At 40.6% G+C, this 25,720-nt stretch overlaps 1 protein-coding gene across 1 annotated transcript; it reads left to right on the top strand.

Annotated features, from left to right (window-relative positions):
* Positions 1 to 83: 83 nt before the first annotated feature.
* Positions 84 to 24,715, top strand: LOC119794570 (phosphatidylinositol 4-kinase beta-like). Its single transcript, XM_038302166.1, has 14 exons — positions 84 to 306; positions 6,787 to 7,264; positions 9,387 to 9,880; positions 9,956 to 10,390; positions 15,428 to 15,655; positions 15,913 to 16,158; positions 16,238 to 16,344; positions 16,465 to 16,569; positions 16,660 to 16,783; positions 17,383 to 17,496; positions 17,640 to 17,791; positions 17,901 to 18,033; positions 18,170 to 18,290; positions 21,137 to 24,715. The coding sequence occupies exons 2-14, from the start codon at positions 6,802 to 6,804 to the stop codon at positions 21,316 to 21,318; spliced, it is 2,904 nt and encodes a 967-aa protein (XP_038158094.1). The 5' UTR covers positions 84 to 306; positions 6,787 to 6,801; the 3' UTR covers positions 21,319 to 24,715.
* Positions 24,716 to 25,720: the final 1,005 nt, after the last annotated feature.

Below are 25,720 nucleotides of genomic sequence, written 5' to 3'. Positions count from 1 at the left end.
TTACTCTAGTTGTATTTCGGTGCTTTTATTGTGTAGGTATGGCCGGAAGTGGTGTGTTTTATTTCTAATTGCTGACTTTACTCATCCTGCGTCACAGCTTCTTTAAAGCAGAGAGCCGTGGACTGCCAGGCCACGGAATCCCGGAGCAGATGGACCGTGACGGATCCTAAAAACACCGACTAAAATCAGCACCACCGTCTGGATTGATAACAAGGAGCAACGTGGGGAATAAAGGAAGATTGAAACTGGATAATAACCGTTTGTATCGGAGCTTTTAATCGGGGTAAAAGGCGCATAAGTGGCCGGGTAAGTCCCCCCCCCCCTCCCTCCCGTACCGCTTTTCTCGCTATTTTCACTGCGTTTCACTGCTTCTGTTTATGCTAGTTCCCTGAAAAGGCGGTTAGTAGTGGGACTTCTTCGGTTGAAGGAGCGTTTTTGGGCCTCCTGGAGCCCGGCCGGCTCCCGTGCCCCTTCCTCCAGTTTGTTTTCATCAGGAGGGAGCGGCTCTCCTCCTCCTCCTCTCTTGTCCTGCTGGCAGCCACCCTCCTGTATCTCCTCGACAGACCGTCTCATTTTAAATAACGTTCACCTTAAACCCCAAAAATGTTTGCTTTATTTGTGCTCCTAAAAAAACTCAATTGCATCATACTTTTTTGATTTACTCAAGATAAAATCAATTTGAGAATAATTTAGCCACAAATAAAATAAATACGAGTTATATTATCTTGTAATATGTCAATAACACTGCGAAGTTTAAAAGAAACGTATGTTATAGAGGATTTTTTTTAGATTCTTGGTGGTTTAAATGCCAGGAAATTGGATCCTTCTTTTAAAAAAAAAGACTTTTTTTTTTTTTTAAATAAAGTAAAAGTCTTTTTTTTTTAAAACCCCTCCTGTCAGGGAATGCCTCTAGGCATGCAGGGCTCCTTGGTGTCTGTGGTATTTCCCTTCTTTTTTAATTCAAGCAGGTTTGAGGAGCAGATTCCTCAACAATTTTTCACCTCTAGAGATCAATAAAGCTACAAAATAAGCTCTCTCTTGGTGATTTTTATCTTTCTGTGATGATAATGGAAGATATGCATTTCTAAATATACCTCTCTGGAAAATACTTTACAAACCCTTTGGAGGCATATTATTAATCAAATTGTTTTTTATTCGTTTTTCATATTAAACCAACAGACATCCCATGCAGGGCATACAAAACAACACGAAACAAAACAAATAGACTCCATATTTACTTGGAGGCATATTAATAACCGTTGACCAGTTTATAAGCTGAATCCTTTGGTTTCTTCCAATAAAAAGGAATTTGACTAAATACCTACAACTTTAAAAGTTTCTACAAAATGACCAAATCTGATATGCCTACTTTGAAGTATTTTCCTGTAGGAGTAAGGCATTATTATTTTTCTTAGTTGCAGAGGTAAATTTCTCAAAACGTCCCACTTGAATGATAAAAAGGGAAAACGGTCACAAGATATTAAAAAGCTGTCTTTTTTTTTAAGTATTGTAAGGGAAAAAGGCAGCTAATGCTTGCTTTATTCTACTTTCAATGAAATAACAATAGCAAAGTTGATTTACATACACTATATTGCCAAAAGTATTTGCTCACCCATCCAAATTATTGGAATCAGGTGTTCCAATCACTTCCATGGCCACAGGTGTATAAATTCAAGCACCTAGGCATGCAGACTGTTTTTACAAACATTTGTGAAAGAATGGGTCGCTCTCAGGAGCTCAGTGAATTCCAGCGTGGAACTGTGATAGGATGCCACCTGTGCAACAAATCCAGTCGTGAAATTTCCTCGCTCCTAAATATTCCACAGTCAACTGTCAGCTGTATTATAAGAAAATGGAAGTGTTTGGGAACGACAGCAACTCAGCCACGAAGTGGTAGGCCACGTAAACTGACGGAGCGGGGTCAGCGGATGCTGACGCGCATAGTGCGAAGAGGTCGCCAACTTTCTGCAGAGTCAATCACTACAGACCTCCAAACTTCATGTGGCCTTCAGATTAGCTCAAGAACAGTGCGGAGAGAGCTTCATGGAATGGGTTTCCATGGTCGAGCAGCTGCATCCAAGCCATACATCACCAAGTGCAATGCAAAGCGTCGGATGCGGTGGTGTAAAGCACGCCGCCACTGGACTCTAGAGCAGTGGAGACGCGTTCTCTGGAGTGACGAATCGCGCTTCTCCATCTGGCAATCTGATGGACGGGTCTGGGTTTGGCGGTTGCCAGGAGAACGGTACTTGTCTGACTGCATTGTGCCAAGTGTAAAGTTTGGTGGAGGGGGGATTATGGTGTGGGGTTGTTTTTCAGGAGCTGGGCTTGGCCCCTTAGTTCCAGTGAAAGGAACTCTGAATGCTTCAGCATCCCAAGACATTTTGGACAATTCCATGCTCCCAACTTTGTGGGAACAGTTTGGAGCTGGCCCCTTCCTCTTCCAACATGACTGTGCACCAGTGCACAAAGCAAGGTCCATAAAGACATGGATGACAGAGTCTGGTGTGGATGAACTTGACTGGCCTGCACAGAGTCCTGACCTCAACCCGATAGAACACCTTTGGGATGAATTAGAGCGGAGACTGAGAGCCAGGCCTTCTCGTCCAACATCAGTGTGCGACCTCACAAATGCGCTTCTGGAAGAATGGTCAAAAATTCCCATAAACACACTCCTAAACCTTGTGGACAGCCTTCCCAGAAGAGTTGAAGCTGTTCTAGCTGCAAAGGGTGGACCGACGTCATATTGAACCCTATGGATTAGGAACGCGATGTCACTTAAGCTCATATGTGAGTCAAGGCAGGTGAGCAAATACTTTTGGCAATATAGTGTATATTATATCAACTTTGATATATTATTCAGTCTTAAAACAGGATCACCTCAGTGAATATTAAAGGCATCCTTTTTTCTTTTTTTTTTGCATCGCCTGTTTCTTAGAATGAAAAATATTTCCATTTGGGAGAACTGTGGAAGGCTTCTTTCAGCCAGCTGACCAGCAGTGCACAGCATCATGTTTTGGGAGCAGGAACCATATATTGCTCTTTGCAGAGGTGTAGTTTAGGCCCAATGTGCTTGGATTAGTTAGTAAAAATGTTTGCAAACAGCGTTTTCATTGAGACAAAATCAATATAAAAGTAAACGCGAAAGAGGGAGAGAAAAAACAATGACTAACCCACCACCAGGAACAGTAAAGTTTGTTTTGATGGATTTGTTTATTTAGAAATAGATGTTCCTAGATTTAAAAGGTGGAAACTCCCAATAACACGGGGTTCAACTTGCCTCTGAGCTGGGTTGTTGTGTCAACGTTCTCCCCAGAGGATCTGAGGTGACTGGTTTGAGATAAACTCCACACTTTGCCCTCAGCCACACACGTCTCCCTCTTACAGCACTTACAGCACACTAAGGGCGCTGCGTTCACTGATAGTCTGTTCAAATCAGTTTGCATCCCTGACCTTTGAACCGTTTCATCATTTGCTTCCCTGTCTAAAGTATCAAATCAGCTTATCAGATCAAGTTCACTTTTTTCCACACAGAAGTCATTTACAATTAATTTAAATACACTGAGACTTTTTTTCTCAGTTTGGGACGCCGTTATTTTCTGTCATCGTTGAATATGATTGAAAATGTGTTTCCTCTGAGGCCCACTTCATAAAAGGAGGTTTATGTTTAAAGGCGCTTTCCTCAAATCTTTAGTTTTAATCAAAACTTGCTGAACTGTTAAAAATAGCTTGAAAATAGCAAACTTTTTCTTTAGATTTGATTTAAAAAGTTATAACCATTTTGTTTTTAAGACAAAAAGCTCTTAAGTTGGGCTCTAACTCTGCCAGCAGTCTCCGAGACTTAGCAAGCTGTAGTTGTATCACTTTTTTTCTGGGTAATTAATTGTAATGATCCCAAGTGTCTGAACCAGGTCTGCAGCTGGACCCTCAGCTAGCGATCTGGGCCAGAGATCCTCCTAAGACGTCACAGAAGAGAAACCGTAAACATCAGGAGAGGATCAGAAACAGCTGCAGGGCGAGAGCCTTAGCTCAGATAATGAACTGAAAAATTTACAACGAACACTCCCATGCATGGATAACGTCACCGCGACAACAGCCTCCACATCTGGAAAGCATCACTTAGATGTTAACTCAACACTATCTCTTTGGTGGGATGATCTCATGCTCAGCTGTGTGTAATCAGGGACTCCCCTAAGCAGAGGAAGACTTTCTACCATCAAAAATATAAGAATTAAAGCTCAGACTCTGTTGTTTGGGGTCGTATAAAGTAAAAGCAGCTGTGTTATATTTCACATGCACAGTCTATGCACAGATAGTTGGAGATTTCCTAAAGAAAAAAGCCCTTAACATGTTTTTAAGACTGAGGTCAGTGGTCAGTGTTTCTGCTAAAAGTTCATGTAGATGTGATGTTTGTATCAGGACCTACTGAGCAGCGGTTGTTTTCCTGTGAAATTTTAAATTAATAAATGTATATACAGATAAGTGGAGTCTGTAAAAATGATAAGAATGGCACCAAATCAGTATTATAAAAGATTTTTCCTATAAAACCAAAGATTATTATTATTATTTCTTTTAATATATAAGCCTTCAAAAAAAAAAAAGATTGATTTGTGGCTTTGTGATCCTCAAACAAAGAGAAACGGGAGAAAGCGTGGAGCTCTGACTGATTAAAGATTAAATAGAAACAAGACGCCTCCTCAGGCTGCAAACACACATGGAGGATGGTTCTGATGATGCGGATCCTAGTGATGCACGCTGTCTGCGTCATGCCCGTGGCACACCAACACAACGGGGAAGGACTTCCTCTCCCGCCTCTTCGCTAAGCCACGTTTGAGGCAGCAGCGCGGAAACACAGAACTAATATGGATTGTTCCTGATTGTAATTATTTACTGCACATGAACAGTTTTATTTAGACAAGTGTATTTATAAAGCACCTTTTAGTAATAAGCCAATCAATTAAAGGGTTTTAAATAATAGGAAAAGTTACAGGTTAGATGATTAAATGGGAATAAAATGATGATTAAATTAAAGAAAGATAATCTTTCTGTTTGCACTGCCTTCTATCATCCCAGCTGAGCAGGAAGTCACACAGAGCTCACATTTTAAATCTTAGAAACAGTACTTCCCTTTAGCATTATGTTGGCATACATGAAACGAGCTAGAAAAGTTGTTTCCCCTCTTCTGTAACAAAAAACAACAAACAAACATATTTAAATAAAGTATTTGGTTATGTGTTTTTCAAATAAGAAACCGGTCCTTTTGCTTTATAGAGACTCTAAATCATGCTTTTAGCTGACAGAGGAACCTCTTAAGAGCAGAAATGATACCAAAATTGTAGAAATTTTTTTTTTCAATTTAAGATAATTTTTGTCTTTTAATATGGTTTATCCAGACCTAAGAGTTTTAGTTTCACCTGGTTTAAATTTTGTTTAAAAATAACAAAAAAAAAACCCTCAAGGAATCCTTTGCTATCTGATATTGAATCGCTTATTTGGAAAAATAATCAACTGATTAATTGATTAACAAAATGTTTGTTAGTTGCAAACCCTAATGGCCAGCCTGCAGCCCACCTCATGCCAATGAGGGAGGGTGCAAAAATAGATTTATTATCAGTTTTTATGTTTTTTTTGGTAGATGAACTTCCCTGTGCTAACTGCAGCTAAACACACATTGATGCAGATGCAGTGAGACATAAATGAATGTGGTGTGAAGCACTTCTGCGGTGTCCTCCGCTTAGATCAAGCGCTGTTCAATTTTAGGTTTGTTCATCATTTACAGTCAGATGCTTCTTTAAAACCAACACCATGTGTTTCCACCATAAGATAAGTTGGGTTTTAAAGGGAGCTCTGAAATATTGCTGTGTCTCTACAGCTATTAGATGGTTAGCAGCAGGGAGGAAATACTTTGTCCTTAAACTGTGTTATAACACTTAATTGATTTTCTTTTGTAGCCATCAGTCACTAAATATGTACAGCAGCTGTAGTCCTCAATGATCCTGTTTTTAATGTATGTTTCCACAACTCTTTGCTGTTGGTACTTTAGTTATTATAAACTGAATATAACAGTTTGTATTTGGTAGTTGGGTTTGGTGTCGGATGTGGGGATAATTTTGGCTGATTGATTAGCCTTATTGATCTCACAGTGGAGAAATGTACTCGTTATATTAAATCAAATAGTCAAAGGAGAAGAAGAAGGTGCCAGAAGAAGAAAAAGGTGCATGGCATATATACAGTGCATGCACACATGACAGCTTTTTTTAATAGTAGGATCTTATACACTGAAACGATGGCAGCTCTGTAGGTAAATCCTTAGATGCTGATATCTGTAGGGATGACTTCCTTGCTCTGTGACTGGATCATCCAATGCCTCAAGACTCCATCTAACAGGATAAATATGTCCTTTATGCCAAATGTGGGCTCATCAATCTAGAAATATAGAGGCAGCAGTAAAGGGGCTCTCCTTTGACTCTGTCAGCTGTGTTCTTCAGTCAGCCTGTTGCATCCTGGGTAGACAAAGGAACATTATCGTTGGTTGTTTCTTCCAGCAGCTGTTGGACTGTAGATCCACAGGTTTCCATGTTATTGTTAATAGTATGGATTTTTTTTTTTTACACAAAAGTTTAATTATAAAATAATTATTGAAGCATTTTTAAATTCCCCATTAAATGAAAAATATAGACAATTTATCATTTCTTTGTAATATTAAATCTTATACACAGGATTTTTCCCTTATTTTAGGGACAAATAATTATTAAAGATTTAATTTCCTTGTCTTTTCCTCTTTAGGCCTTTCCCCCCAAAATGGCTGACACAGAGGTTTCCTTATCCCCCGCTCTCCAACCGCTCCACATTAGCGCCGCCCACTCCGTCCAACCAACCCTTCCAACCTCCTCTTCTCCCACCACCTTCTCCTGTCCCTCCTCGCCCTCCAGTGCCTCATCTTCCTCCTCTTCCTCCTCCTCCTGCTCTGAGAGCTCCTCAGACTGCCCCAACCACCACCACCACCATCATCACCACCACCATCATCCACGTCCTCAGCTCCAGCTGCCCCCACGCCCCCTCAGCGAGCAGCCGTCCTCTCCCAGCGCCAGCCCTCGCAGCTCCAGCCCCAGCGGCAGCATCTGCAGCACCGGCAGCCTGGGCAGCAGCAGCGAAGGCATCGGCAGCAGCGGCATGTCGAGTGGCGGCGAACAGCGAGGTCCCAGTCCGCTGCTGGACGTCATCTCGGAGGACGCCATGGAGATGGACCTGGGAGTTGATCAAGGTAATGACATGAGGGGGGAATCTGAACAATCAGAGGAAGTTAAGTTTCTATCTGTTGTGAAAACGGATCATAAACTCCTCCTACAGCCCCTTAGCCATAAAGCCTGTAATCCCACCTGCAGCTAGTTATTAGCTCTTCTCTAACATCTATAGACTGATAACTAGTCGAATTTAACAAACTCTCTTCATTAATGGTAGGTTTAGTCTCAGATGCTACTTAAGAGCTATAGGTGTGGAGTTCTACTTGGGATAAACTTGAACCTAAACCAGGTGTCTGAAACCTGTGGCTCTTTGGACTTTCCACTGTGGCTCTTAATAACTTGGGCTAAAAATGATGAAGAACCAATTAGTGTTTAGTATTTTTTATATACCCTATTTTCTGGACTATAGAATGCACCTCACTATAAGCCGCGCCCAAAGAATTTTTTGAAAAAACTTGAAATATACATATATAAGCTGATATCTAATGAACTGTCTCCCACCAAACCTGTAGGGGGAGCTCTACATATAACCCCCGGAGTAGAGACAAAGAAGAATGCTAGCTCCCGTTTGCTTATTGGCTCGCCGCAGTAAGAGCTTCTACTGAAAGATGCGGCTTCATCAAATCTTTATTTCAGCTCTGCAGGAGTTGAGCCTTGTCTCTTCATTGGTTCAGCAGCTTTAATGCAGCAAATAAATGTCAAAATTTGGGAATTTGGGACATTTGTTCTCTGTCGTGGCTGCTGCTAGCATGTTGTTTTTGCTAAATGAGTATTAGCCCCTCATTCCCCCTCTGGTGGTTAGGAAAAATCCACAGAAAAGCTTCACCTTCTTATAAGCCGCTTGGTTCAAAACGTGGGAGAAAGGTAGCGGCTTATAGTCCAGAAAATATGGTATGCAGGAAAAATGCAGGTTTTCGCAAAACTTTCTAACTTTGTGCAAGAGAATGACCTAAAAGTTACCACTGATTATTTATTTATGGTCCTTAGGTTGGAAAGAATATCTGTTGTTAAAACATTTTTTAAAAACTTGTGGAAGAAAATGTATCCATCCTTCTTCTGCAAAACTGTTTGCTTTTTAAATTTCAAAAATAGAACAGTTTTGCTAAATTGAAGACTGATTTTGTTAATTAGATATTTATCAAAAATTCTGTCTCCTTTCTTCATAAACTCATCAGCTCTAAATATGTTTTATTTAGCTTGAGTCAGGGAAAAAAAAAATGTCTCTTTGTATCATAAAGGTTGCAGATTTCTAACCTAAACAATGCCCTGCTGGACGGTGTGGCTCCTTCTCAGATTTTAAGTCCCTGGATGTCTTCTTCCAGGATTATCTTGCTTTTAGCTCCAACCCTCTTTCCATCAGCTGCCATCATAATGCTGCCACTGCCGTGGCCCACTGTTTAAACCCTCTAGTTAAGAGGGCATGTGAAACCCATTTGTCCTACATATAAATCAATTTTATTATTAAGGCTAAAAAGTGGATTATACCTACAGAGGTTTTTTGTTTCCTGTGCAACCTGCAAAAAGAACATCTTATGGCTTTCCTTCAACATTTGAGAAGATCACAGGGAGTAAAATATTTTTTCACACCGTCCTTCTGGTTTACCTTTTGGCTTCTAGTTCTGATGAATGCTCTTCTTGGCCTGTAGGTTTGCGGTTGTTTTTATTATTCTGTTTTTATTTTTATGTCATGTATTGAAAACCGCTCTGTCTGCTGTGTTCTGATGTTTTTCCAGAGCTCTTGGATCAAAGTAGATATCAGATTCAGATAGCATGCAACATTCTTAAGATTTTTATTTGCAAAAAATTACAAACATTACAATCATTATTATTATAATTCCATGTCTGTCTCATTAAATCCCACTGTGCTACATAGAAGTTTGTGGTTTTGATGTGTCGTATGTGAATTTGTGTCCCTCTGGACTGAACCATCAGTAGCATCATTCAGTTTAGATGTTCCGGTAAAGATAGAGGTCACTCTGGGAAATACAATTCGGCCTCGGTCAGCAGTGGTGGGGATCGTCTGACAGGAAAGGGAGACCGGGAGTCAGACTTTAATTAGCTGCAATGAAACCAAATGTGTTAAAGATCAGGCGGACTTCTAAAAGTCTGCAGCGTTTCATTCGTCTTCTGTTCTTCTTCCAGTGATCGATCCAGAAGTGGCTCTTAAGGCTTGTCAGGAAGTGCTTCTTAAAGTGAAGCTTCTGGACCACAAACAGCAGCAAGACGACCAGAAACAGCAGCAGCAGTGTGTGGAGACGGCAGAATGCTGCAATCCGCAGTGGAACATCAACCCCGACACCAGCTCCATCAAAGAGGAGGAAGAGGAGGAGGAGGAGGAGGAGGAGGAGGAGGAAGCTGCTGTCCAGAAGGAGCTCCCTCCTGCAGCGCCATCAGGGTCTCCTTCACCGTCCTCTTCCAAACAATCATGGCTCCTTCGCCTGTTTGAGTCCAAATTGTTTGACGTTTCCATGGCGATCTCCTACCTGTATAAGTCAAAGGAGCCTGGAGTGCAAGCGTACATCGGGAACCGCCTCTTCAGCTTCCCGGACGGTGAGGTGGACTTCTACCTGCCGCAGCTCCTGAACATGTACGTTCACATGGACACGGAGGTGGGAGACGCCATCAGACCGTACCTGGTGAGTCCTGACACGTACCTGCAGGAGTTCCTTTTGATGTTCAGAAGCTAAAGTTGGACATTTGTGTTTTCTCAGATCCATCGCTGCAGATCCAGCATCACCTTCTCTCTGCTGTCAGCCTGGCTTCTTGGCGCCTACTCCTCAGACATGCACATCTCCACCCAGCGCCACTCCAGAGGCACCAAACTCAGAAAGCTCATCCTGTCAGATGACCTGAAGCCTCAGTCCGAGGAGCCTCGATCGCTTTCAGGATCTGTTTCCGACAGCCCGCTGTCCTCGCCGCCTCATCGGCACCGCAGGCACGACAGCACCAACATGGATGCCTGCACCTCCGCTTCCTTTATAGCCGGCCCCAACCCGGACAGCGCTGACCAGGGGGAGGTGTTTGTCTCGCCATCCAGGAGAACCCACCAGAGATCCAAGTCAGATGCCACCTTGGCCAGCGGCTTCCCCGGCGCCAGTCTCAGACGAACAGGGAGCAACCCGAAGGTTGAGTCGGTCCATGAGGAGGTGAGAGACCAATCCATCAGATGGTTTGAAGTTGAGGAAACTGTTCGATAAAAATATGTAAGATTAGATGTAGAGATTTGATATAATTGTGACCTAGATGATGAAAAATGAACAAGCGGTTAAAGAACTCTGCTTTTGGAAAGAGTTTCCACCTCTGGGAATGTAAACGGTTTGCATTCCAGATGGAATCAACAGATGACCTAAAAACAGCAGAAACAAACCTGCTGAGATCCCCGTTAAATGAAAATAAAACCCAAAGCAGGAAAATGTGACGGTCGTCTGGATTTTCATTTAATCGGATATATTATTCTCTGTCTGCGGATCCAGAATAAACATGACGTGATCTTTGCTGGAGCTTCTGATGCTGATCAGCTGCTGCAGATCAGAGGAGATCAGCCTGGTTTCGAGGCTTGGCGATAAAACGTGTCGTGTTTTTTTTTTTTTTTTTTTTTTCTAATCTGCACTTGGCCTTCACATTCCAGACAGCCGGCTTTGCTCACATGCTGACCGAGGCTCACCAATATGTGACCTGATCTAGAATAGACCTGTTTAAAGAGAGAGACTCCACCTTTTCTGTTTTTACCCCGTTCTCCTGTTTGTTGCTATTCTACTCTTATTATAGGAAAAACTAAAATAGGAGAGGAACTAAAGCAGCATTAGAAAAGAAAGCTTTCCTTATTTTCTGCATTTAAACTGTTGAACTCCTGATAAGGAAAAGCTGCTGTTTGATTTTTATCTCTCTTCCTCCTCAACTACCGTATTTTCACGACCATAAGGCGCACCGTACTAAAAGGCGTAGTCTCAGTTATGTGTCCCATTTCTGTATTTAACACACACATAAGGCGCACCGGACTATAGGGCCTGTTTTTTATATACAGGTACATGTCCTCCTCTACCTTTAAATACCTCTACTGCGTATTTAAAAATACAGCGGGGGCAAAACTGATTATGACTGTGCTTTATTCATGTATTTATTAAAAAGTATTAATCAAACCTGGCAGCTGGCCGTGAGACAGACACATCGCAGATGACACAGCGCTGTGATCACTCCTAAATTAACTTAAAATCCTGAAACCTGCCGACGGAATATGTTCGCTTTTATGGGTGCCTGCAGTTTAAATTATTTAGATGAAAAACACTTGCCATCCACCGCGTGAACCCGGAGGCTGCCCAGCCTAGAGGCTGCTGATGAAAGGATTTCTCCCGTCGGCGCACCGCTGGTATGTGGGGGTCTGAGCGCCTCCGACAGAAATAGATAATCTGGATGAACTGACTGCAATTATTAAGTTTTCAGGTGGACTTTCTCACTTAAAAACATATTAAAACTACTTTATTCCCACTGATCACAGCAAATATAGCTGCAAGATTTAGATTATTTAGATGAAAAAACACCTGCCATCCACCGCGCTGAAGAGGAGGAGACCCGGCCCAGAGGCTGCTGTTGAATTAAGTTTTCAGGTAGAAAAATAGAGCGGGAGCAAAACTGAGTATGATTGTGCTTTATTCATGTATTTATTACAAAGTATTAATCAAACCCATCAAAGTCATCATCCTCTGTTTCTGAATAAAACAGCTGCGCTAAATCAGACATGCCAATTTCCCATTCTTCGCTGTCAGTCACTTTCCGTGCAGCGCAGCTTCTCAGAAATAAGGCCTGCTTTTGCAAAAGCTTGTACAACAGAGCCAGCAGACACGTTAGTCCAAGCATCTACAATCCATCCGCAAACGGTGGCGTAACTTGCCCGGCGCTGCCTTCCACTTATCCTGAAACTGTGGTCTCCGTCTGTCATCCATCGCTCCCACGCCGCTCGCAGCCTTACTTTGAACGGCCGCTTCACACCGATGTCGAGCGGTTGAAGTTCCTTTGTCAGACCCCCGGGATAACGGCGAGCACAGTATCCATTTGATTCACCTTTTTTTTCACATCGGCTGTGAGATGGGCACGCAGCGATGGTGATGCGTGGAAAAAACCACCTGGTCTCCTCACATAGGCTACACCTCCCTCAGCTACGCTTTCATCATCTCCTCATCCATCCAGCCTTTTCCATTTGCGTTAATATCATATGTCATCAGAGTGCTGTGTCTGTCTCGCTGTCAGCTCCCAGATCAGCTTCTCTGATTGGTTGATGCGGCGCGTCCAGCAGCAAAACTTCAATTTTTCCATCTGAGCAGCAGCAGCGCGTTGGCAGATGCTTAAACGCTCCTGCTGCTCAAAACGCGCTGCGGGACCTTTTGCTGCACCTATACGCGCGTCAACCATTGACTTTGCATGTAAACTCGCTGCTTCTGCTGCACTTGCTGGGTCCGGTTCACACCGATGTCGAGCGGTTGAACAGCGAGCACAGGGTTAATTTGTTTCCCCATGTTTTTCACATCAGCTGTTAGATGGGCACGCATGGAGTTACATATTAACAGCGATGGTGATGAGTGGGAAAAAAAAACACCTGGTCTCCTTACATTCAGCCACTCTTTCATCATCTCCTCAATGAGGTGGTCTCAAAAGTCGCAGTTACAACACAAATAGGGCGCACCGCACCAAAGGGCGCACTGCACATTTTGAGGGGAAAAAAAGACGTTTAAGTGCGCCTTATAGTCGTGAAAATACGGTAAATGAAATTCTGATACAGATTAATCTGAATAACCCAGAGAGGCATGAAACCAGACAGCACAAATGACTTTTGTTCAAGTTTCAAGGTTGTTTTGGTTCCTTATGAGCAGCTTTTTGTGTGCAGGCTTAAAGAGTTTTAGAGCTTGATCTCGGCATGTCGTCTAGGTGCAGCTTTTGAGTTAAGATGACGGGAATGCTGGCCGCTACGTCAGCAGCTCGGCTTTTTGTTTGGCGTCACAGCTGTGTATCTGGCTGCTCTCTTCATCCGCAGATCCAGGAAAGCTTTGTGCACCTTGGGTTCAGGTTCAGCTTGTTTAACTTGCAGTAAAGGCTAAAGCAGACTTGTCCTGCGGGATGTCGGTGCAACACAATCCAACCTGCTTCAGCAGCATTTGTTTACAGTCGCGCTTCAGGAAGGCCCTTTCTTCTACATCTAAAGTTTTCCTGGATTCTTCTGTTTATAGATAGAGTAATCCAAGTTTTCTATTAAACTCATCTCTGAATGGGTGAATCCCTTTGTATGTGTTTGCTTTCTACATTAACAACACATTGCTTTGAAGCTGAAGGGAACAGTCTCCTTTTTAAAGCTTTCAGGAAGTGTTTTGTCACCTGAAACCTGCTGCTTCCCTGTTTATCTTTCCCGTAAAAGGAGGAAGTTTATGTAACTTCCTCCTTTGTCTCTTTTCATCACAAAGAGATTAAAGGTTATTTGTAGTAGAAGTTCAGAGAGAGGAACATGACATGCTGCAAAAACCTGCTGTTGAAGCTGTTCAGGCACCTTGTGGAAGGAGCGGTTGCCATGGAAATGGAACAGAGGTGGTGACGGGAGTGTTGAAAATAGGAGAAAATGACTGATGGAAGGAGGAGTGAAATGAGTGTTTGAGGCTGGAGGATGTGCAGCAGGAAGATTAAAAAGGTTCATCATTCAGTTGAAAATAAATCCAAATCTGCAGGATTTTCCTAGTTTTTTTCTTTTTCTAAAATGAGATTAAAAAAACCTTTTGATCCTCTAAATCGGGGGTAACCAATTAAAAATCAGCAGGATCCGAATAAAGAAAATCAACAACCAGTAAAGATCCAGAGACATTTTTAATTATAATCTGTTACTTTAAGCAGAATTTAACACTGAAAAAAAATGTTGGTCCTTATGCATTCATGTTATACATTGACTTTTTAAATAAAAATAAAAATAGAAGTCTAAAAAATAATCTAAAGTTTTTTTTGGAGTAGAGAACAACAATCAATCAGTTTGGTATATAGACAATTTCCTGTTTCACATATTTTATAAAACACCTGAACTGACCGTTTGTTTTTTCTTTTTTTTTTTTTTGGCTTAATGAGAGCAGTTGGCTTTAGGCTGACCTGCAAGGCTTTAAACCTGGGTTTGAATGGAGACAAAGCCATTCTAAAGCACATATAAAGGTGCCTGGATTCATATTTATTTTTGATTATATTCATAGTGGAGGATCCTAGCCAAGCCAAACATACTCAAAATGTGCAGGGTCATCTTTGAGCACGCCATTTCACTTTTCTGTCACCAGTTCACCACAGTTCTTCCAGCAGTCCACACATTTTCTTTCACTTTTTCTCAGCTTTTTCTCCTTCTTTCTGACCGCATGCCTTGCCACAGGTTTGCCTGCTCTGTATAAAAGTAGCTCGCAGCGGTAACCCAAACTGACACAGCTCTTTGGCTAATTTGTATCACGTGCAGCCTGGTGCCGAACACTCCGGAGAGCTATACCATAGAAACAGGAGAAGCGGCGCGAGTGAAATTAGACACTTTCGTTGGACAACATGCGTTAATTTATACATGTTTTAAATTGGGTTGGGTCCGGATCCAGACTGCGGTCCGCTAATCCGTGACCTCTGCGCTAAATGGTTATTTCTTAAAAGAATTTTGTTTTTCCCTTCAGTCGTTTGTTTGGCCCAGATGAATATTTTCCTCTTTTTATTATTTTGAATCAGAATTTTTTCTACCTTTGGTCTGTTGAAAAATGTCCCAATCTGTGTTTGTGGCTTATTTCTTCATAACAATGTTAGTCGGTTCATTGCCTCATATCTTGTGCCACACTTGTATGAAAAAAAAGCGTTTGTGTGTTAAAGCAGCAGAGATGATGGTTGCAGCTTCTGTAAAAAACAAAACAAAACTTGTGAATCGTCCCTTTAATCTCAAACAGTTTATATTTAAAAAGGATGATAGACTTTGCTGGATTCATCTAACTAAAAAACTACATTGCATAAAATGAATGTTTATTAAACACGGCAGAACGTAAACGTTTTTGATAACCTTCCTATTGAGGACGGTCATCTGTGACTGAATTCATGATTGTAGTATCATAGCTGCTCAGCTGGCAGAGCTGTACTCAAATGTAACCAAATGCATCACATCTTTTTCCGTAAAAGTTGCTATTGTTTGTGCTTGTCTGCAGCCAGAGCGTCTCCGTCCTCAGAGGGAGTTTGTAAAGTCTCTGTTCTGCATCGGAAAACGTTTGGCCACGCTGCCCACTAAAGAGCAGAAGACGCAGCGCCTGATCTCAGAGCTGTCTCTGCTCAACCACAAGCTGCCGGCTCGAGTTTGGTTACCCACAGCTGAGCACCAGCACCATGTCTGCAGGGTCCCCCACACCCAAGCTGTTGTCCTCAACTCCAAGGACAAGGTTGGTGCCTCGATGCCGAAAAACAAAGAAATGCTGCCTTCAAGAACCTGCAGCTGGATTCTAAATGTGTCCAGTATGAGTGTGAGAGAAACAGTTTACTGTGTTTGTAGCTGAAACTGCAAATGCAGTGAAAGGTGAATGTTATGCAATGTTTACCAATTTGAAGTCAAATAAAAACCTGTTCAAGGGGTTTAAAAAAGATCCTTTTTTAAATGTAGAAATGACTGAATATGGTGCATTCCTGCTCCCTTCTCCAGGCTCCCTACATCATTTACGTCGAGGTGCTGGAGTGTGTCAGCTTTGAAACGTCTCACGTTCCGGTGCGGATCCCGGAGACCAGGATCCGCTCAGCGCGCTCTGCAGAGAACCTGGACTACGGCACACCGGCTAACGGCAGCAGCATGACCTCTGAGCACAGAGCTGGAAGTTTCTCCACTGTCCCCAACTACGACAATGACGACGAGGCCTGGGCCACAGACGACATTGGACAGCTACAGGTGGAGGTAACTTTAGCTTTAAAAAACCTCTAACTTCAGTGTTTTCAGGAAGGGAAACTCCTGTTAAATACATATTCTTTTCCAGGGGGAGGCTCAGACCAGCAGCAGCGACAACATCAGTCAGTTTTCAGTCGACAGCATCACAAGTCTGGAGAGCAAGGAGCCAGTTTTCATCGCTGCCGGAGACATCAGGTAGAAGATTGAGGAGTTTAAAACGTGGAAACTTGAGCACAAAACCACTTCCTCCACAATGAGTTATAAAAAGTTGAAGTTGTTTTACCCATCTGAGTTCTTTCTCCATGTTTGTTTCAGGCGGCGTCTGTCAGAGAACCTCGCTCAGACACCTACCACGTTCAGGAGAGACCCAGAAGACCCGTCCGCCGTCGCCCTCAAAGAACCCTGGGAGGAGAAAGTCAGGTCTGTCCTTGAAGGCGAACAAAAAACCCCCCCCCCCCCCCCCCCCCCCCCCCCATGTTCTTCTGCCTCTAACTGTGTGGTTGTGTTCAGGCGGATCAGAGAAGGCTCCCCCTACGGCCACCTGCACAACTGGAGGCTCCTGTCGGTCATCGTAAAATGTGGAGACGATCTGAGACAGGAGCTGCTGGCCTATCAGTTCCTCAAACAGCTCCAGGTACATAGAGACAGAGCTTGACTTGATGTAGGCTTCATGGAGCAGCTTAGGAAAATGTTCAACACTTCTGAAAAAAAAAAAATCTTTCAGGTTTTTAGTTTGTCAGCTTCATGGTATTTTATTTTGAGATTGACCAACACAGAGCGGCACAGAGTGAAGCTGGAGAATAAATGATTTGGGTAAGACCCTGGTGCTGCACATCACCCTGAACACCTAGTCCTTGTGTTTCAAGATGGTTTCTGTGTCATGCTATGGGTTCTGCTCATTGAGGGAGATTTCCAGAGAAATTCTGGAGGAGGAAAAAAGTAAACCATGGAGGATTTTTCATTTCGCATTGATGAATCTGTGTTGGTTTGTCTCAACGTTTGTAGTTTTAAAGAGAGAAAATCCTACTGGGTGACTATGGCTATTTTAGAAAACTGCTCACAGCTGTACATCGTCTTATTTCTGGCTGGTTGTAAATTGTTTTTGATCAGCAAAAAACAAAAAGGATTCAAATGTAAACTGATGAATTCAACAAAGTTTTTACAATTTTCTCGAACAAAGGTTTGAATACATTTGATCTTTTTGTGACCTGAGCTCCATTTCTGTGTGATCAGTCCATCTGGCAGCAGGAGAGGGTTCCTCTGTGGATCAAACCTTATAAGATCCTGGTGATGTCCTCAGACAGCGGGATGATCGAGCCGGTCCTCAACGCAGTCTCTCTGCACCAGGTAGGCAGTCAGATTGAAACTCTGATCTAGATGCTTGACGTTAACCCTCATCGTCTCGGTTTATTAATGAAACAAAAAACAGCTTATATATCTGTCTTTTTGTCTGTTTCGCTTTAAAATGTATTACTTTCTGTTTCAATCAGGTGAGAAAGCAGAGTCAGCTGTCACTGCTGGACTACTTCCTGCAGGAACACGGCAGCTTCACCACTGAGGCGTTCCTCACAGCCCAGAGGAACTTTGTTCAGAGCTGCGCTGGATACAGCCTCATCTGCTACCTGCTGCAGGTCAAGGACAGGTGAGAGAAACCTCAGAGCAGTTAAAGACATTAAACACTCTGTCAGTGTTGACTTGTAGCTCATCATTCCTGCAGCTGAGGTGAATCTTGTCCTCTGTCATCTCTGCAGACACAACGGGAACATCCTGTTGGACTCTGAAGGCCACATCATCCACATCGACTTCGGCTTCATTCTCTCCAGCTCTCCACGTAACCTCGGCTTTGAGACGTCAGCCTTTAAGCTCACGTCTGAGTTTGTAGATGTGAGTGAAAGCTTTATTTACACAGTTACAATGTTACAAACAATAACATGTCAGCAAATATTGGAACTCTTTCTAATTAGAAAATAAATAAAAGAATAGCAGAACTAAAATAAAAAAATCCCTCCCATGTTTTCAGGTGATGGGCGGCCTTGATGGAGACATGTTCATCTACTACAAGATGCTGATGCTGCAGGGTTTGATTGCAGCCAGAAAGCACATGGAGAAGGTGCTGCAGATAGTTGAGATCATGCAGCAAGGTAAATCAAAAACATGCATCTCCCTTTATAGGTGAAATATTAACTAGATTTCTGAAGCAGCTGCCTTTATAGCCTTATTTTAGTGCAGAACTGCTTATTAAAATCTCACTGAAACAGATTTTATGACCACGACTATAGGAAATACCATAAAATACTTTGATACGACTTACTTTATTACCTTATATAAAACAATAAATAAGTCCTAAAAGCAAAAGCATATTTCCAAGGTATAACGTTGATAAAGTCCCATAAAGAAGTAGTTAAATATTAATATATGTTTAGCAGTAATAACAAAACTTGGACATATGAATGTATTTTGAACTAAAACAATAAGTTGACATTCTATATACATAAAAACATCAGTTCTCTGTTAAAATTATAAATACCTTTAATTACTTTCAACTTCAACTGGCTTCTGTTAATATTAAAATAAAATATAAATTTGGTTTGTTTACTAGACCCTGACATGTGACGAAGCTGAACAGTACAGATGCTCGACTCGAGTGGCCAGATTTGTAACTTATGACTTGCTTGATTAATATTAATAAAACACTTGACTTTGACTTGTGCTTCCTGATCTGTTGACCTGATTTGAGTCGTGTGGCTTGCCAAGTCACTGCAATCATTTTCATTATATTATTATTATTTTTAGCAAATACATTGTTAGATAATCATTGCTTTATTTTGCGTGATGGCTCCTGACCTGCAGCACATCAGCAAACTTGGCAACCGTGTTCCACAGAAAGTACAAAGCGGAATCCTTGCATCAGTCTGAGTGATGATCAGTAAAGATGGAAGCCATTCTGAGCGGCAGCATCCCGAAAATCGTACATTTTGTGTAAAAAGACAACATGACAGCACAAAATAAAAAAGGAGTTACCAGTAAAATCTGCAATGTTAAAGATACTGAGAGTGCACTACATCGAATTTCATCAGGCGTTTTTAGGATAGAGTATAAAGAAAGGTTAGCTTTCTGCTGACTTTTTTTTTTTCGCTACTTGGTCGAGCTGCTGACAAGAGCCCCATTTAACTACCCTTTTAAAACTGTGTTGAGAGCGGTCTGAGCATGGCAACTAAGAAAACTGTTGAGTGTAAATGGCACGCATAAAGCAGACTGCGCCAGACACAACCTGACTGCGTTAAACTGGTACTAGTTCATCAGGGCTCGTTGCCAGTCAGTCTTAGCTCAGTTCTCAGATAACAAAGAGCGCATGAGCAGACCATCTCATCTCCTTACAGTCAGCCTCTAGTAGTTGGCGGTAATGCACATCAGTTATAAAATTCCAATAAATCACCATAAAATAGAAGAACTATAAACAACAACACTGGTTTTTATAAAATGGCTTCAAAAGAGTGAGTTGCAAACAACTCACTCTTGCAGAGAGTCGGGTGCCTTCTTCACCCGACTCTCTGCAAACAACAAAATATCACTATTATAACCAAACATAACGTCCTGATTGGCACCGCCATTTTCAATTGCTTGGTTCCCTCCTTCAAACCTAGCAGTAGTACCGTAGATCGTCACTAGGAGGTGAGGAACCGTGTTAGCGTGATGTGTAAATGGACGTAAGGGAAATTAGCTCGGCATGGTTAACTGATCCAAGCTCAGCCTGAACTCAGCACGGGTCGGTTTCAGAGGGGTAGGTTAAATGGAGCAAAGATATCTCTCTATTTCTTTCTCTCCCCCAATTTAGTTTTTCGATGTGTATGGACATTCAGCTCCAGTGCCTCACTCCCTTATTGAATAAATCACATTCAAACTTAACATTACTAACAGTAATAGGATTGTTAAACCATTTTTACAATTAAAAATGTGTTTTATTTTTTCATTCATTTATGTCAGTCCAATTCATCACCTTATCAGCTGACATTAACAAAAATATTGGCTGAAAAATGGGTTTGGTGAAAAACAGAAATTTGAACAAAAAATTACTTCACTTGACTTGCTTGATCCTCCTTTCAGATGACTCGGGACTTGCTTGAGACTTGAGTGCTGATACTTGGGACTCAATCTCATATAACTCATCTGTTATAAACAGTAAAACAGCTGCAGATCTGGTCTAGAGCAGTTTTAGACCCACAGTCTCACCTGATGAAAAGAAACCATGATGCACTGCAACACAAAAGCTATGAGACAATTTAAATTTGAACAAAATTTACATTTTGAAGTTGTTCTAAAAGCCATTTTTAAAGATTTTTATATATATAAAAATATTTGCTCCAGCAGAGCGTTGACAAATGATGCTGCCTGCTCCAAGTTAACTTGGTTTTCTCAGGGTTGGAATCGATGGGCATTAGACATATACTGATACATCAGCCGGCCAATATATTTTCCTGATTATTTTTATCCTTGAGATCACAGAAGGACGGGCTTCCTCCATTTCCATCCATTGTTATTGTTTTGTTTGGTTATGTCTCCTACTTATTAAAACAAAGATTTGTTGTAATCGTGTCATTTTTACGATGTACATGGAGAAAGTCATTGTTATCGACATTAAAATCAGGGTTCCTGCAGATCCTTAAAAAGTCTTAAGACATTGAATTCTTCAATATAAAAATAAGGCCTTAATTGGTATTAAAATGTCTTAAATCAGTCTTTCATAGGTCTTAAATTTGTCACCAAGTCATAAATAGGATATGATTTTTGTAATTCATATCAAAAATTTAAATCATTCATCCTGACAGCAGAAGCAATAAAAACAATGTTGCAAACAGACCACAGGGGGGTGCGCCAATAACTCTGGGAAGTGTAAATTCAATGAAAATCAGCTATCAGGCCAAAAACTTTCTGCATGGCTAAAAACAGTACCAGGTGATGTATAGGTCATTTTTGGTTTTCCCACCAGGTTCCCACCTGCCCTGTTTCCATGGCTCCAGCACCATCCGGAGCCTGAAGGAGCGTTTCCACATGTCCCTGACGGAGGAGCAGCTCCAGCTGCTGGTGGAGCAGCTGGTGGATGGCTCCATGCGCTCCATCACCACAAAACTCTACGACTCTTTCCAGTACGTGACCAACGGCATCATGTGACCTGTGACGCAGAAAAACCTCAAACACTGCCGGGTTCTCCAGGTGGTTAGGAGTCTGGTACCGACTGGATTTATTGTCTTTGGATTTTTTGATTCTTTTGGAATCGGATGGATCTGATCTGGATTTGTTCGGATCTTGGGAAAGGCAGAATCTGGAACATATTCAGATCCCAAACACTAAGCCTAACAGAGGGGGGCATCAGATATGCATTTACCACGCTGCTGCCAGATGACTGGAATAATCTTGGACATAAACCACTTCTACAGGACTAGACTCTGAACCAGCACCCAGCTGCTGGTTTTGATGTCTGGATCAGTTTAAGGTTTTAAAGCAGATGCTGTGAAACTATTTGGTGAGACTGAAATCAATATTTCATCATGAAGGATTTAGTCATTTATTTTCAGGAACTTTATTGATCTTCAAAATGTAGTATGACAAAAGTGTAATTTTTCTCCAGTTTTTACTCTTAAATCATCACATAATGAATCTGTTATTCACTAAACTCATCTGCAGCCGAGCTTATGAGATTTACGACTGAAAGGTTGATCTGCTTGTTCACATTCTGAACGGCTAATCTGCTGATCTGGAAATGTTTCAAGTGCTTTACAACATAACACATCTATAAATTATATCAACAGATTTAATGGCTGCAAAACAAAACAAAAGGGTTGAAATACATTTTTATAGCCTTAAATATTCAGAAGTCATCAAAATAACCCAAGAAGAGCAAGATTTTGACTGCAGTTTGTTATATTTTGCAAGCTATTGGACCAAGCAGCCGTTATCAGATGAACCCTCTGAGGAGTGGTGAAAGTTTTGGATTTATTCTCGTCGTACCTCTTCAGTCCCCAAAATACTCACAAGACTGCAGCCGGTTCACGCTGGCCCTTGTTTATCAAAGTCCAACCATGACTGGGCACTAAACACCAGCAAGGACGTTTGTGGCATCTTCTAGTGACCGAGGGAATGAATCGGTATTTTAGGTTGTTCTTAAAGAACAGGAACACTAAAGCACATCCTGGGCTGACGGTTGTTGTCGTTTTTCTGGATTCGTTCTCTGGATAAGCAGAGGTGAAGGTTGAGAGGTGGAAAAGAAACGTTAATGTTTTGTCTCGGTGTGTGGGAGTTGTTTAGTATCCGCAGGATTCCTCACATATGGTATTTGCTTCACCAGACGGTTTTCACAACTATAAAATCAGCTGCTGATTGAAAGTTGAAGTTTAATTTGTGCCTGCTTGAGATTAAAGACTTAAAATCGGTAACTGATCGTTGTTTGGTGTTATTATTCCTCATTGCCAAATATAGAATAGCATCGCACAGCAGATAAATTTTTTTTATTTAAAAAATTAAAATCAGATTGTGTATAAAGATGGACGTGGCCAACAGAGGGTGACCAGTCTATGAGGGAAGCTACAGCTTATGAAACAGCCAGCAGAGGGTGACCTATTAACAGGCAAAATGTTTTGGTGGACTAAATCAATGTACTCCAAATGTTTGATTCATTTTGAGTGAAATCTTTATCAAAAATCGGTATTAGCTTTAGATTAAAGCTGATAAACAACCTGTACGGATTTACTGATCAAAGTTGAGGTTTGATTTTTCAATAAACACCATGCATCGCTTACTTTGTAGATGTGATTACTGTCTGGTGAAAAAGCTTTTAATGTTTGTTCGACGTTGGTCCAAACCAAATTTCAGAAGGATATTGTACTTTTTTTTCTTCTTATATATATATATTTTTTTGTTTTGCACATAAGATGCTAATATTAGCAAAAAATCTTAAGCATTGACTGAAAAGAAAAGATACACGGTTAAACTGTCTTGATTGTGTTTGCTTTAGCCTAAAGGTTGCTAACCAGTTGTGCTTCATTGTAAACATCACTGTCGATGGATATGTTGTGTTACTGTTACATAAGTGTGTTATATTTGTAAATTAACACTTAACATTCTCCCTCTTGATTGGTTCCAACACATTCCTTTTAACTGATGCTGACCAATCAGGAGCCTCCGCTCAGCAGTTTAGGCTAACGAGGAACCAAAGGTCTTTCACAGTTATTTTGTTAGAGACAAGTAATGATGTTTTTGTTTTGCTTTTTCTAAACATGTTAAAGTGTTTTATTTCTTCCAAATAACTGTTCTTGAAAATATGGCGATATTTTTTTCAGTGTTGACAAGAAGAAACGGGTTTGGATTTTAAAACCTATCCAGGTTGTTTCTAATGTTACACTTTGCACTGGCTTTATTCCAGAATCCCAAACATAAGTATTAACACAATATTTATACATGAAATTTCATCATGTTAAAGTATTTGTTTGTCTTATCACACTATATATGAGTACTTACTAACGTCATTAACAATTTAAGAAGTCAATTGTCATGCTAACAAATTTTGGGCTTTGTTTGAAAATTTGTCTCGTTCGCTATAAACAGAGCAGCTTCATCAAGCTACTCAAAAAGTCAAGAATATTTCAATTAACTTGTCACATCAAAAATAAAAAAATAATAGTACATTCCTGCCCCCCATTTTTTTCCCCCCATTAGCAATCCAATCCCCATATGTAACTATTGTCATTTTATATATAAAAAAACAAACAATAAAGATAAATTATCATAAAAATACAAACATTTTGAAAATACATTTCCTTAATTGGTTTCAAAATGAGTAGAATCCATATAAAACAATAAAGTCCTATATACATGTTTACGTATATTTAGAAAAACATCAAATCTGCCAAATTTTAAATCTGCATTCCTTTTTTTTTAAACAAAGCCTAAAACATGTTAGCATGTTAGCTAGCCGTCTGCCCCGGTCTGAATCGTAGTCATAAAACAGCTCAGTGTTTCTCACGACAATTTGAATAATTTGGTTTAATATTGTAGAAATCAAAGTCTCTTTTTACAGACGGGCTAATTAGCATAAACTAGCGCAGTCGTTAGCAGTACCGTTTCCTTCAGTTATTTATGGATAATTTAAATAACTGAACATGTTTTCTTATGTTTTCACTACGCCTTTTTTTTATTCCAAACAAGATAAGCGATAACCGTTCTATTTTATCTTTGTCAGGTTAGCATATGGCTAATGCTAAATTGCTAGCAAGTTAAAGTCAATTGGACACCAAACATATTTGCTAATTTTTACATTGTAACGACTTAATCTTTAAACAGAAACATTAATAAACTGGTGAAATTCTTGTTAGTTTGGTAACTCTGAAAGTTAAAGGAAGAAAAGTTAGAAATGTTACTTTTGGCGGGAAAATGTATGTACAGATCCCATTTATACATTTTATTTGTGCAAATATTTTACAGAAATAATCTGGCGTGCTGTTTGAAGCAAAGCAAACATCCTTTTGCGGGAATAAAGCCAATCTCTGAAGGTGCTGAGGAGCCACTTATATTTCACTTTGTTGGTTTAACCACTATCGAGGAAAAAAAGCACAGACCTGCTGTGAAAGAAGCATCTTGTTACCTTCTGCTAACATTAAGCCTCTTACTTTATACACAGCTGTGACTAAAGTTTACCAGATAAGCAACTGAAATAGCAAACAGTCTTTTGTGTGTCTTTTTTTGTGTGAATATGTATGTTTTCATGTAAAAATAAGATTTAAAAAAAGATGCCTTGATATGTACAGATTATACAAACTTATCAATGCAACCAGAGGGACGAACGTTGTTTTTGTTGCCCCTCAGAAGTGCTTTTATATTAGATATCTGAACATATCGGGGCAAGTTTTATGCACCAATGTAGTGAAACTTTTCCCGATACTAAAAACCTTTCATTGCCTTCTTTGATCTTTTCATCAGCTCTCAAATGTCTGCATTTTAAATGTGAAAAAACTCTTTAAGTGCATTTATTCTAAATGTTTTGTTGTTTGAGAGGATTTCTTGTTTCTTTCTTCCATGTCACTAAATATATTAAAGACATCAAAGTTGAACCTTAAAGTATTTTGACTGAAAGTTTGACTAAATGGGAAACTAACATAAAAACAGACTTTATTATGGTGTAAATGGAGGCACATGGAAGCTGAAAAAAAGTAATTATAAAATTATTTTGGTAATCTTTAATGAACACAAACTTGATCTTCTAATTCTAATCTTAAATGTTCCAATGTCTCTTTACATTTAAAAATGAGTCGCATTTTTAATTGCACTACGATTTGGAACTGTTTGAACTTGTGATATAAAACCTGTTAAATATGATTAAAATTGAGCATTTTATTTAAAAAAGCAGTTTAAATACCTAATGTCATCCAGTTTCTTCATTCTATCCACTCCTTCATGTATTAACCAGCAGAGTAGGGCTGATTTTAGTCTTAAGCATTGAATTTTATTTACATGGTGATGTGAAACTTCCTGCTCAGCTTGTCCATGCCTCAATGTTCGGGATTTAAACCTGCATCTGTTT

Source organism: Cyprinodon tularosa, unplaced genomic scaffold, assembly GCF_016077235.1.
Source record: "Cyprinodon tularosa strain WSP-4 unplaced genomic scaffold, ASM1607723v1 ctg483, whole genome shotgun sequence".
Classification (NCBI taxonomy): Eukaryota; Metazoa; Chordata; class Actinopteri; order Cyprinodontiformes; family Cyprinodontidae; genus Cyprinodon; species Cyprinodon tularosa.
Note: the sequence above shows the minus strand (reverse complement) of the source record. Positions and strands in the feature narration are given on the sequence as shown.

Bases quoted from the DNA above. Each gene is read 5' to 3' on its own strand.
- LOC119794570 (XM_038302166.1), top strand. From the start codon at position 6,802: ATGGCTGACACAGAGGTTTCCTTATCCCCCGCTCTCCAACCGCTCCAC. The intron at 16,345-16,464 runs GTAGAAGATTGA...TGTTTGTTTCAG, and splicing joins ATCGCTGCCGGAGACATCAG to GCGGCGTCTGTCAGAGAACC. The intron at 18,291-21,136 runs GTAAATCAAAAA...TTTTCCCACCAG, and splicing joins AGTTGAGATCATGCAGCAAG to GTTCCCACCTGCCCTGTTTC.